The sequence below is a fragment of the Pseudochaenichthys georgianus genome, chromosome 15, assembly GCF_902827115.2.
Source record: "Pseudochaenichthys georgianus chromosome 15, fPseGeo1.2, whole genome shotgun sequence".
NCBI classification, from domain to species: Eukaryota; Metazoa; Chordata; class Actinopteri; order Perciformes; family Channichthyidae; genus Pseudochaenichthys; species Pseudochaenichthys georgianus.
In genome coordinates this window covers 21,873,878-21,886,872 of record NC_047517.1, presented here as the reverse complement: position 1 = coordinate 21,886,872, position 12,995 = coordinate 21,873,878, and the positions used below count along the sequence as shown (strand labels likewise).

At 39.3% G+C, this 12,995-nt stretch overlaps 1 protein-coding gene across 1 annotated transcript in view; it reads right to left on the bottom strand.

Annotated features, from left to right (window-relative positions):
* The window catches only part of eys (eyes shut homolog), a 275,597-nt gene that overhangs the window by 117,730 nt on the left and 144,872 nt on the right, over positions 1-12,995 (bottom strand). The window contains 3 exon segments of the mRNA XM_034100069.1: positions 5,237-5,382; positions 6,748-6,855; positions 7,336-7,432. Of these exon segments, the coding sequence (XP_033955960.1) occupies positions 5,237-5,382; positions 6,748-6,855; positions 7,336-7,432 (351 nt within the window).

The following is a 12,995-nucleotide window of genomic DNA, read 5'->3' as shown; positions in this document are numbered from 1 at the left end:
TTTAAAAGAGTCGTAACGCACGGCCGGACTTATCTCAGCCAATGACAGCTCTGCATGCATCCCCTGGAGTGGATATTATTTTATTAACTGCTTTCATCGCAACGCAATGTTTACAGTGAGAACAGCTGTGAGGTCCGTGCAGAAAGCAGAGCAGTGTGTATAATATATATCACTCAGTATAACAGGCCTACATTACTCTCGTTATTTGTATGCTTTAGTTTAGTATATCTACAAAGAAAGAGTCGATATTTGTCTAAAACCATTTAGTGCTTCACATAATACGGCTGTATCCTGATATCATATCATAGACTGCATATGTATCATATGCTTTAGGAGCTGTAGGTGTGTGTGGTCAGGTGTAGGTGTGTGTTGTACACGGGTTGTACAGTACAGTGTATGTGTGTGTGTGTGTGTGTGTGTGTGTGTGTGTGTGTGTGTGTGTGTGTGTGTGTGTGTGTGTGTGTGTGTGTGTGTGTGTGTGTGTGTGTGTGTGTGTGTGTGTGTGTGTGTGTGTGTGTGTGTGTGTGTGCGTGCGTAGATGCAGCGGACAGACAGGTCTTAGTTGGTTTGGTGTCCTCTGCTTACTTTTAATACCTGTAAATAAAACTTTTGGCCCGTAATTTATTTTCCTCATTGTAGCGACTAGAGAGAGGGGGGGGGGGGGGTATATCCAGATCTGACAGTGTTACGTTATTATAAGAGTGCTCTCATATTTGTTTGATTTTGAAATTGTATATATTTATATAAATATATATATATTATGTGTGTGTGTGTGTGTGTGTGTGTGTGTGTGTGTGTGTGTGTGTGTGTGTGTGTGTGTGTGTGTGTGTGTGTGTGTACTGCATATGTCCGCATCTGTAGCCTGTTATTGTCTTATTATACCGCACTGTGAATGAATACAAGTAAATATATAAGTCGTCATGAACACGCCCATCAGGCTGCTGTGCCTTCTGTCATCATTAATGGACGTCTCTTTAAAATGACCGCTCAGAGGAGAGGAGTTCTCATTTCTCTAACCGCCTGCTGCTTCCCCTCCTCCCTCCTCGGTTCTCCTCCTCGACTCCTCTGCTCACATCTCCTGCGGGCGGAACTAAGACACGAGGATAGGAGTCGAGAAGGGGAGTCGAGGAGGGGAGTCGAGGAGGGGAGTCGAGGAGGGGAGTTAGAGAAATGAGAAAGGGCCGAAGTGTCAAAATGAGTCTCTCTCCTGCCAACAAATCAGAACACAAGTTAGGAAACACTGATGTATAGATATCCAAGTGATAGCAGGTACTGCTTTTTCCACAGAAATGACAGTTTTTCCGGAGGAGTTCAAAATGAATAAATAGGTTGGAGCTAATCCCACAAAGCGGCATTGTTGTGGTTCTGCTTTTCACTAAAGGGGTAAAAAGAATATTTACCACCCACTCCTATCTTCCAGGATTCAACAAATAATTATAGATGAATGATTCATTGTTAAATATTCTGTTAGCTTTTCATTCAGGACGGATGCAAACAAACACAGTGATAATGGGAGCTGTGTGATTAATCATTAAAGATAATGAATATACAATATTTACACGGAAAAACCCCATTATGATCTCTCATCAAAGATTGTAAAACAGCTCTTTCTTCTGCAAAATATAATAATATATGTTTAATTTAGCCAAAAGAGAAAGCTATAATACAACTGAAAAACTCAGTGATTAAGGCAGATTTGCAACAGAATATGCTATGCATTAAATTTAGGTCAGACTAGTGTTAATTTCGTTGACTAAAACTATGACGAAATATGTTCGTCAATGACCTTTTTTTCCATGACGAAAACGAGACGATGACGAGACGGCACCGACGGCAGTAAACAATAACTGTAACGAAATCATCATGCAATATCGTTGACGAAAAGTGACAAGACGAAAATGTAGTTTACTAAATAAAAACTATGACAAAATCTCTCTTTACTTTCGTTGACGAAAAATGAGGAGGCGAAATATTATCAAAGATAACGTTAAATCTCTGATAGTTAGTTTTTCTCCCAGCAGTTCCACTTCCGGTGCTGCGGCAGAGTAGCAGCTGTTTCTGTGCTGCGCGCGGCGGTACATTTGAATTACACCGGGCAGCGGCACAATATGAACTGTCAGAAAGACTCGGGTCTAACTCATGGTCTAACTAACATTATTTAACGTAAAATAAAATGGCAACAACATGGCTTAGGAGCAGTGGTCGCGTTAACCGAATACCCCCCCCCCCGTCAGCGCGAGTGAGTGATAAATTGTGCACTCGAGGATAATAATGGATTATGACGGAAATGTTACAATCCTGTCCGTCAAAATGACTGACAACGAAAAAGTCTAAAGCCACCACTGCTTGGGAGAAAGAAACGATGTGATATTTGGGCCCATTTTCGCTACAATGAGGCGGAGAAAAAAAGCGAATGCATTGTTTTTATCAGAAGGGAAGCAATGTGGCCATAACACAGCTGGTAAAAACACCACAAACCTGACCAGATACTCTCTGCAAAGCTGCTTTCTTAATCATTCAACCTGTGTTTTTCATCAAATATGGACAAGATAATCTTATTTATTTATATACTAAAATGACAAATGATTGGTTTTGGCTAGACTAGTTTGACTGAAATGTTCTACAGTATATAATCTGATGACTAAAAAAGACTCAAAAAGTCATTGACAAAACGTAGACTAAAATAATTAGTTTTCTTTGACTAAAATAAGACTAAAATGCTCAGACTTTTAGTCGACTAAATCTTGACTAAAATGTTTACTGTTTTAGTCGACTAAAATAAGACTAAAATGCTCAGACTTTTAGTCGACTAAAACTTGACTAAATAAAAACAGGATGAAGGTGACTAAATATGACTAAAACTAAAAAGGAAATTTAACACAGGACTAAGACTAAAACTAAATTAAAAAATAGCTGACGAAATTAACACTAGGTCAGACGTCATCAAATACGTTAGGTCTTGGGCTGGCATTGTACACCAAATTCAAAACATGAATAGGGCTGAACTATGAATGAGATATGGGATTTCGTTTTTCATATTTAATGCTGAGGTTTAAAAAAGCTTTTAAAATATTTCACATGTGATTAGTAGCAAAACACATGTATAAACCAACTCTCTCACAGCATAAAGACTGGTCTCGGTTATCAATTGAGAAAACTAATACATTCAATTATCTTTTCACAATTAATGTACTGTCTCTGAAGCAAAATATCCATGCGAAATGGAAGAAAGGAAGAAATAAGGACCCAATCTTATTCATCATGTTCACAGTCAGAGCAAAATACTGAATCCACTGAAGCTTTTACAGCAAACAGCAAGGCCAGAACATCATCATCCGACAATGTGCTGACGGAGGAAGCTGCAACTATGTGCTGATTACACTGTACCATCACTCAAGGGAGCGTGCTCCTTAATGATGGGTGAAGAAGAGAAAACAGAAGGTGACGAATAGTGTGCTTAAACTGTGATTTATATAAACAAGATTACCCATTAATCATGTCGCTGTAATGACTTCTGACCTCAGCACAGAGCACGGTGCCTATGTACAGTTAAACAATACATTACTGTGAATACACAGCCTTTTAGAAACATCCTAAATGATTATTAGACCGCTGAGATCTTTGCAACTGCCAGGACGTTTGAGTGTGCTTCAAAGTGTTTGTCAATATGACACAAGAGCAACATCACATCATATAGATATAAAGCATGTGATTAGGTTCAAGCTATAACCAAAGGCGGTAAGTGAACAAGTGATTCCTTTTGACACACGAAAAGATAAAAAAGCAGCTTTAATCTGTCAACCCTCTAAGTGGGTCAAAAAGAGTTATAGAAAGGTAACATAATAATAAGCTGGTGTCAGAAATGTGAATAGAACAATTTCCGGCTTTTTGCTTCAATTATTTTCTCGAAGCTCGAGGGAAGTATTAGTCAGAACATTTACATTTTTTTCCTTTAAAAAAAAAAAAAAAAAATGTAGACGCACTATACCTTTATTTTTCATCATACAAAGTACAACGACATTTCCTTGGCAACTCTCACTGCAGTAAAAAATAGACACAATAAATAATCACTGACCAACAACAACGAAATAAGAAAATTCAATATGAAAAGCAATGCATGTGGGAATGAAATGTCATTATAGCTTAATAACCTCTTTGGAAGGGAGGAGATATAGCACAAAACTGATTTATTAGTAAGCACCTTCAACTGTAACAGTCAAATGAATCTTGGCATTTGATATACAAAAAAAGAAACACTCGACTTCCCTGATGGCTGAAGCAAATAATATGATAATACCATCAAGTGACACAATGAGTTAAAGTGATGGAGGAGATGACGCACCATACCATCAAAGCAGAATAACATTAGATCAATTCCAATCAGGCTGCACAAACAAGATGTGATGAAGGTGGAACATTTGCTTTTGGACTAGATTTAAAAGAAGCTACAGTCGCAAAATGAACCTTTTTGTGTTTCTTTGAAAAGTTGCAATACTAGTAGATGTTACCGGAGCAAATATTTTGTAGGAGTTGTAGATGGTTTGAGCCAATCCAAACTGTATCCTCTGGCCACTTGCTCTCTGGGGGAACCCTGTTTCCTCACATGAGCTTAGAGCAACAGAAAAAGTAATGACTTGTACCATGCTGTACGTAGGCCTAATAATAAAAGCTGCTGCTATGGGAATTGGGCCATGTGTGTCAGGTTGGGCTCTCCAGAGTAGCAATACCTCAGAGATTTCCCCCCCCCTTTCTCAACTGGGGAAGGATAAATTGATGATAGTGTGGAAGACAAATGAAATTAATCTTCCCACTACCTGACAGGAATCGGCTTTAGCGCACACACACATATACACACACATGAGCGCTAAAATAGCTTGATGCGTCTAAGTGGAAAATAAGACAAAATGGACTGAAGTAAAACAACAGTAGCATTCTGGGACTATGGACACCGATGAAATGAAATAAAGGCAACTAACTGATACTGAGATGTTTTTATCCGATTAAAACTGGTGACATGAATTTATCTCTTGTTACTGTAGCTTTACTGAAAGGCAGGCACTGTATCTTTCAGAGGCAGGCGGGCTAATTAAAAGCGAGTATTGAGAGGCAGTTTTTCTTTTTTTACACTAAGCCAGATCTGTGTCAGAGTTTCCTCAATAACGTGGCCGCAGCAGTTGTGATAAGCTTTTTAGACTCTCATATTGATCTTCATGTCACCTGAGGGCAAAAGAGCTACCTGAGTATCCAGGACGACAGACACACTCGAAGCCCCCGAGGGTGTTGATACAGATGCCCTCGTGTAGGCAAGGTGAAACTTCACACTCATTCACATCCAGGTCACACAGCGTTCCAAAATAACCAGCGGGGCAGACGCAGGTGAACCTAAGGAAGATGTGATAACACAATTATTAGGGAAGCAAATGCAATGGAGACCAGTGTGTTCGACAGTAATTATAGAAAACCTTGTTGTGGTCTTACAGTACTATAACCTCAGAATAAGTAGAATATTTTTTCTCAGTTAACTAACTCTGGAACATTCCATTAAGTGGACAAAACCTTTCATCCACACCCACCTAGACAAAGTAAAATGGGTATTAAGACGATTTTTTATATTCTCAAACTGACCTGAAATGCTATGAAGAATAACACACATTTGACAGTGATTACGTTTCCCTGTGTGTCCTTAATTTGAATTACATTTGATGAATTATAATAATTGGGGAGAGCTTAATCTGTCCAATAATGGGGTTTACTCAATTCAAGTCTCTCTCTGCAGCTGTCGGTGGGTTTAATATCCCTGACCACACACCTCAGAGGAGATGCTTATCCTATTTGTAAGCCAGATAATAAGAAGACATGTAATTAGATACGTCCGTGCTAAATCTAAACTAAATCTTTTCATTAGTGAGACACCTTCCTTTAGCAGTTAACCAATTACATTACTTTTTGCAATTTATGCTAAATATTTATAATGCCACAATTGAACTGTGATCTGAGACATTGTTGTCGACAATTAACACTTTTACTTGCCTGCGAGTCAATAACAATTATTTCAGATGGGTTTTTCATTACATATATAGTTGGACCAAAATACTTTCACAGAGTCAAACTCAAAGTTTCTACGAAGAGAGAAAAATAAGTCAAGGGTTCAGTGAATACATGGCAGTCTGATTCATCACTGAAGTACACATGGACTTGTTTGGCTTGTTGGGTCAGGGAGAAGGAGATAGCAGCATGTGCAGTGTTTGTGGTGGGCAGCGAGGTTAAAACACACCTGATGTGAACTCCCTGGACTGTGCAATCAGGGGAGAGCTCTGAGCAGGGCCAGGTCACATGGGAGCGAAATCATGATGGGAGACAAACTGGAGACAAACCATTTAGGACTCAAATTGGCCCTGGGACTTTGCTACCCATCTGTCCGACTAAGCCCGAAAGCCCCGGGGCTCCCATTACGCACAGCAGAGAGGAGCACCAGTGGAGTAAAGCCCAATCTAGATACATGATGTGTTCCTGCTGAATCCGCTCTCTGTCTTTAGAAGAGCAGCTTATGTATGTCAAGGATGAAGACAGGCTTGCTATATAGACTGGAACACCACCATCTTGTGTGTTTTCTTTGGACAGCCGTTTCGTTCATTCAATCACCAAAACAAAGACACAAATTAATTCTGCCTGCCCTTTACGGATATTTAAAAGCTCACATTGGATAAAGGCTAAGTCAAAGCAAAGGCAGAGTTTATTTTTACTTACTTGTTCACGAGGTCTTGACAAATGGCAGAGTTGTGGCACGGGCTAGAGGTGCACTCATTGATGTCTTCCTCACAGTGAAGGCCAGAAAATCCCATCTTACATTCACAGCTGGAAATGAAAAATCATTAATATTGATATTTAGTCTCAGATGGAACATTTGAATTCCCTTCTGGCACATGAACAGAACAGAATCAAAACCATAACATATTAATGATATTAATTACACATCTTATTTACTGGGTTTGCACATACAATACAGTGACATACAGTAGGCATTGGTTTTGACCATTTAAACGTAATGGCTGAATGAAAACAGGCAGATTTTATTTTTGCTGTTAAGAATATGACTTTATTCAATCTGAAATGGTACATAACTACATCTATTAAAATACATTTTAAGAAAGGCCACAAGATCAGAGCAAATCATTCAGGTCATTGTATTCAAATTAAATCACTGAAACCTTTACAGGAGTGAAGGTTACCAGTACCAATATTCTGGATTTACTAATGTTTAAAATGTCCATCACTACAATGCCTGACATTTTTCTTGCCTCCTAAGAAAAGCTGGTTATGGATGTCACTCTTTACCCGTAGCCGTTGACCCGGTCCACACAGTCGCCCTGGTTCCGGCATGGATTTGAGCTACACTCATTGGTGTCAATTTCACACCAACTTCCTTCGAATCCTGAAAGATAGATGAGATGGTCATGGATCAGGAGGCCCCAGTGGATCCTTAAAAGCGTCAGGGCCGATGATAACAAAGACCCCAGTGAATGCCATTTTAATGGAACTAGTAGCCCCTGTAGCATATATCATCGTCCAGCTCTCAGCACTAACTGTTTCCCCTTTGAGAGTGTATAAGTCTAATAATACGTTAGTGCCACAGACAAATTGGTCCGAGGGTTAGTGGTTTGGGGTTTGGGAGGTGTGTGGCTCTGTGCATACGTGTCTGTGTGTGAGAGAAAGTGAGAGAGTAGGGGGACATCTTATTAAGTTGGAGTAAGAGGGAGAAGCTAAACCCAAGAGCTCTTTTGCCCTCGTTCATTAGGGGGCTGAGGGGCAGGATGGCTAAGCAGATCAGCGTGGATGTTTTGTTGTACTTTTGAAGGCAGCCCTGGGAGCTGGTAATGTTCCGCCTGTCGGAGGTATTCCTCTGGTGCCTGGTGTGGTGGTGGTGATGCTTTACTGCTGAACAGTCCAAATTAAATGACTCTGTTATATGAAGTTAAAATGAATAATGCATGAACCACAAATACACAATTGAATAGAAGCAAATAATGCCCATAAAACCTGAATTTGTATATGAAAACTAAAACCTTATTCTGAATAACTACATTTGATGACATTTAATTACCACTCAAATTATAGCAGTGATTCCCACAGCATGTTAATACTTTGGGGGGCCCCCAAAGTATAATGGCTCCCCCCAAAGTATAATTTGTGTGTTTTTTTTTTTTTTCTACTCAGTGAGCACTCATTTGCATTTGCATTGGTGGCAATGAGTGCTCAGTGAGTAAAAAACTTAACTTAACTTAAAAAACCATAAATTATACTTTGGGGGGAGCCACCCATAAATTATACTTTGGGGGGAGCCATTATACTGGTAAACAGCCTCTATGGGCGCGAGTCCAGACCCACTTTTGGAATCAAATGATGACGTCAGTGGGATTATCTCCTTTATCAACTCCTAAACATCCCCGGGACAACATCACTAGCCCCGCCCCTAAAAAGGTGTGAACTTGAGCCAATCAAGGACTACTACTACTACAGTAGATCGTCCTTAGACGAGTTTGCCAACGGGTTCGCCAATCCTCACGGTCCTCCATACACCCGGCCAGCTCTGTGGAGCTTTCCACCCCCACATCCTTCCTCAGCACCTCCACGTATGTTGGCATGGGGCGCCCTCTTGGTCGGTGCCCGTGTGTTGGCTCCCAGAGTACTAACTTGCCAGCTGGAAGTTCCTGGTGTCGATGGCAGTGACCTGCACATTTCAGTTTCCTGGATGCCACCTTGTCACTCAGCCTGGGTAGCCCACCAGGACTAGCCCCGCTCCTACATTTTTGAGAGATTTCTGAGGAGATTTTTTTTGGAGATTTTTCATATTTTTGGAGAGAAATAAAGGTGGGTGCAACTTACAAAATAGCCATAAAGCTAGTTAGCATAAAAAACGCTAATTAGCATCTGCTAGCTAGTTACAACTTTTTAACACTTAAAGACCTAGACACCATCACCAGTTGTAGGTTGTCTGAAGTGCAGTGTTACTATGAAAATGCACTAGAATGCAGGAATTGAGAAAAAAATCTCAACATTTTTCAGAGTAGCCCAGAGTAGTTCCCCCAAAGTATATTTAATTTCTGTGGGAATCACTGTATACTGTAGCATTAACATTATTGAGTATAGAAACCATCTATCGTAATAAAGGCTTACAAAATAAATGTAAGCAGTGCATTTTTCGTTGTATATATATTTTTGGTTTAACAAATTCAGCAAGCAGTATTAAAAATATATTGTAAAACTCCTTAAATTCAATTAGTTTTTTTAGTAAGTTGTTATCAAAATAAGTAAAGGAAGGTTTAAGTCAAGTCAGAGATAAGATATTTAGAGTTAAGTGTCAAGGGCCAGGGATATTAAATAAACCTTAGCTTTTTTAATATTTAAGGCCAGCATTTGCTTCCATACTTTATGCATTTTGACACTGCTATTTCATTTGATGAGCTAAGAGTCGAAATACAGGAAGTACTGTACAATCCTACTCTTCTACTATTGAGCAGAGACCTCTACTGACTAACGACTACTATTGCAGCTCTCCCTGCCAAGCATAATTAGGGTTAAGATCAAAAAGTAGCTTATAAGTGTTAGCGATGTTATTGTTTCCTTGTCTCATTATGTTACTCCCGCTACTTTAAATTAAGAGCCATATATTTGGCTCTTGAACATATACATTCCCAGCTGAGAGCAGAATGTGTTGACAATGACGACATTTCCAATTAACAGGACATGAATGAAACCTTTATTGCCCCTTGGGGAATTTGTGTTGCACAAAAGAAAACAAAGAATTGAACATCAAAAGAACATCAACAACGATACATGACAGAACTGATGAAACATAAGCATCAAACACATGGTTTAATATTTGCAGCTGGTTAAAATTGAAGAAGATATGTTTCATATTATATTCTATAAACATGGATGCAGAAGTATCAATGAAGGAACATTTTTTAAATACTGCTTACTACGTGACAGTTACAATTAATTAGATATGTAATTGTTTTCCCGTATTGTTTGCAATCATACTATACATCTTGAGGTAACACCATGTATGCTTTGTAATGGCAACAATGCATTTCCATTTCAATGCTTTTAAACTGTACATAAAACAGATGGCAGACAACAACATAGCTCATACCTATTTGAGTTTAGATAGGTGCAGCAAATAGAGAGCCATTATTCGTGGTTTGCTATTCAGCCAGATGAAGGTCAGGTCTATTGATTAGTAAGTGTTGAATAAAATATGGCTTAACAACTAGATGGAGCTCTACAAGCAGCTCCCATTAGTAATCAGCTGAATAAACAATAAAGCATATTATTACGATAATACATGAAGAATCTTCTATTGAGCTAGAATGACGCTGATGAAAAAGTATGACAGCGACACTGAAGCAGCTCCGTGCATCTTGGGATGCGGGAGGGAGAGGGAATCCACGAGACCACAGAGCACCAGGTGAATTATGGGACAGTACAGGTTTCCCAGGCTGGTCTGTCAGTCAAAGCAATGGTGGAGCACCTCAGGGACCATTTCACATGTCACCGCAATGTAATGCATCTTCTGCCACTGAGCAGTGACTGGATGCTTCTTCTTGACAGAGTACGGAGAGGGATACCCAAGGCGTGTGTGTACGTAGTCATTCCATCATCTGGCTGGAGCTCCGGCATGTGATCACTGCCTCTGCCTGTGGATGTCTCCGAAGAGAAGAAATTGTGGGGAATCCTCAGCGGAGAGCGCAAACTAACTTTGATGGACGCTTCAATTGAAATATGAGTGATGTCTTCATTTTAAAAGTGTGTATTTGCTCAGGACTGCTACATCTGTGACTATAGTCTTCTCATCAAAGTTGCTGTCAGTTTGATGTAACAATTTCTCAGAGGGGGTTCATTTAAAATGATATTACCCTTTCACTCGTGCAATGTGGATTACTGTCTTTGTCTGTGGTGTCATCAGAGGGCTGTCATATGGTACATCAGATATCAGACGTCACTGATTGCATAATCTGTGTATGATTTCCCGGCTGCAACCAAATACATCAATTTCATTTATTTTTCTATCTGCGTTGAGTTCTGTTTCTCCAAAGTTAGACGTTTTAATTTGAAATATTTCGGCCTCTATTTGGCAGTGTACTGTATTTCAAACATTGCAAACATGCACAATCCCTGCAAGATTCATCAAATCTGTTTGCATTTAAAGCTTTCACCTCCAACTAAACAGAAATGCCCCAAAACTTTTTCTTGGAATCACCAAATCACGCGATGAAAAGAGTATGTATTTTCCTAAAAATAAACATGCATACTGTACCATGCATGTCCCATATAACCTGGTGAATGTGAGCGCACTGCACACATTGTTTAGACTAGTCGATTCTTAGGCTATAGCCATGTTTTTTTCGAGGTTCACATGAATCTGCCAATAAAATGTTCAGGTGTGTGATTGTTTACAGGTGATGAAGTAATTATATAAGCACTTGGGTTCATTGTCTCATGTGCATTAACAGCAGACATTTTCAAGGCAAACAGGGCAGATAGCCATGCAATTCAGTGAACACAACCAAGTTCCTGAGAGGTTTAACAGTTTACATTTGTGATGGGCTCTCTTGTACTGCACACGTTTGAAAATGATAATCCTGGAACATCATTATCTATTTGCAAATATAAAAGTTTACAACACAAGTTACTTAAATAAATACATTGATTAAAACAACAAATGACCAAATGAACCTGAATTAATTTATTATCTAGAAAGGCCTTGTTTGGTTTTGTATAAAATTGTATGTTTGTTCTAAAATGTTAATCTGCAAAAAGGGATACATCTGGCACAGGCAGACACATCATTAATTTTGCAAAAAACCAATAAATGTGGGCAGTTACAAAACAAATCGAAATGGGCAGACAAACCAGATATCAAATTAGTCTTCAGAGCCGGTTTCTAATCGGGGGTACATCATGCTTGTGAGGCCTTTCGGTGCACTGACTGTAAACTGGGTTACTTAAATAAGTGGGTTAAGGATAAATATCTCTTTCCATGTAAACACAAAACACTGCAGCCAAGTTACCCAGCAACCACAACTGGACCACCTCCTCAGTATTGCTTATGAATGTACAAAATGATTAAAACGCTGAGTTTATCTAAAAGTTGTTAAAAGGTACAGCTGTTGCCGTCCCAGGCAAATATACATTATGTAGAAACAAACCTCTTTCTCACAGCGGTGTGCAAGTACGTAACCACAGCTTAAACAATGCCAAACAAAATATACCCCTCATGTCATGATCAAACACTGTTGTCTGTGTGTAAATTCATCAACACTTTGTCTAGAACTTTATGGACCTTTCTGAATGGAGCTTTGGTTTGCCGGAACATACTGACAATAACAATATATTTAGTCCGATGGTTATAACCATTTCTTACATACAGTATGGCAAAGAAAGGCTATTGTTTTTTTAGCAGTCACCTGCACATTGAACAAGGGCCATGCATACAAATACATTAATCTCAAGAAGAGATGATATAAACCCGACCATAGCTAAAGCTAATGTCTATCTTCAGGTGAACACACCAGGGCTACATTTGAGCAAAATGGTTTCGTTTGACAGGAGTCTTTTTTTTTTCATATAACTGATGACTGTAAGTTTAGATTGTATCGACCCAGTAATAGAGGTACAATGCTGTGTCTTTGAGCTATGGCCAGGCATTACACATTAAACATTTAAGGGCATAGTTTCAATGAAATATCTAAGGTTTTTTAATAACAATTTGAGTAAATCACAACATCCACGTGTCCTCTATCGCATGTTGTCACAAGCTCAAAGAGCACTATGACTTAAAGTAAATCCAGATGCACTCATCTAGGCCGCCTTGGGCTGATGCCCTGTGCTTATAAGCTTCATGAGCTTTAGTGAGCACATTGGTGACTAGTTTTTCTTTTTAATGTTTGCCTCTCAGGACATGTGATTGCTGAAGCTTGCTATGGCTTGTTATG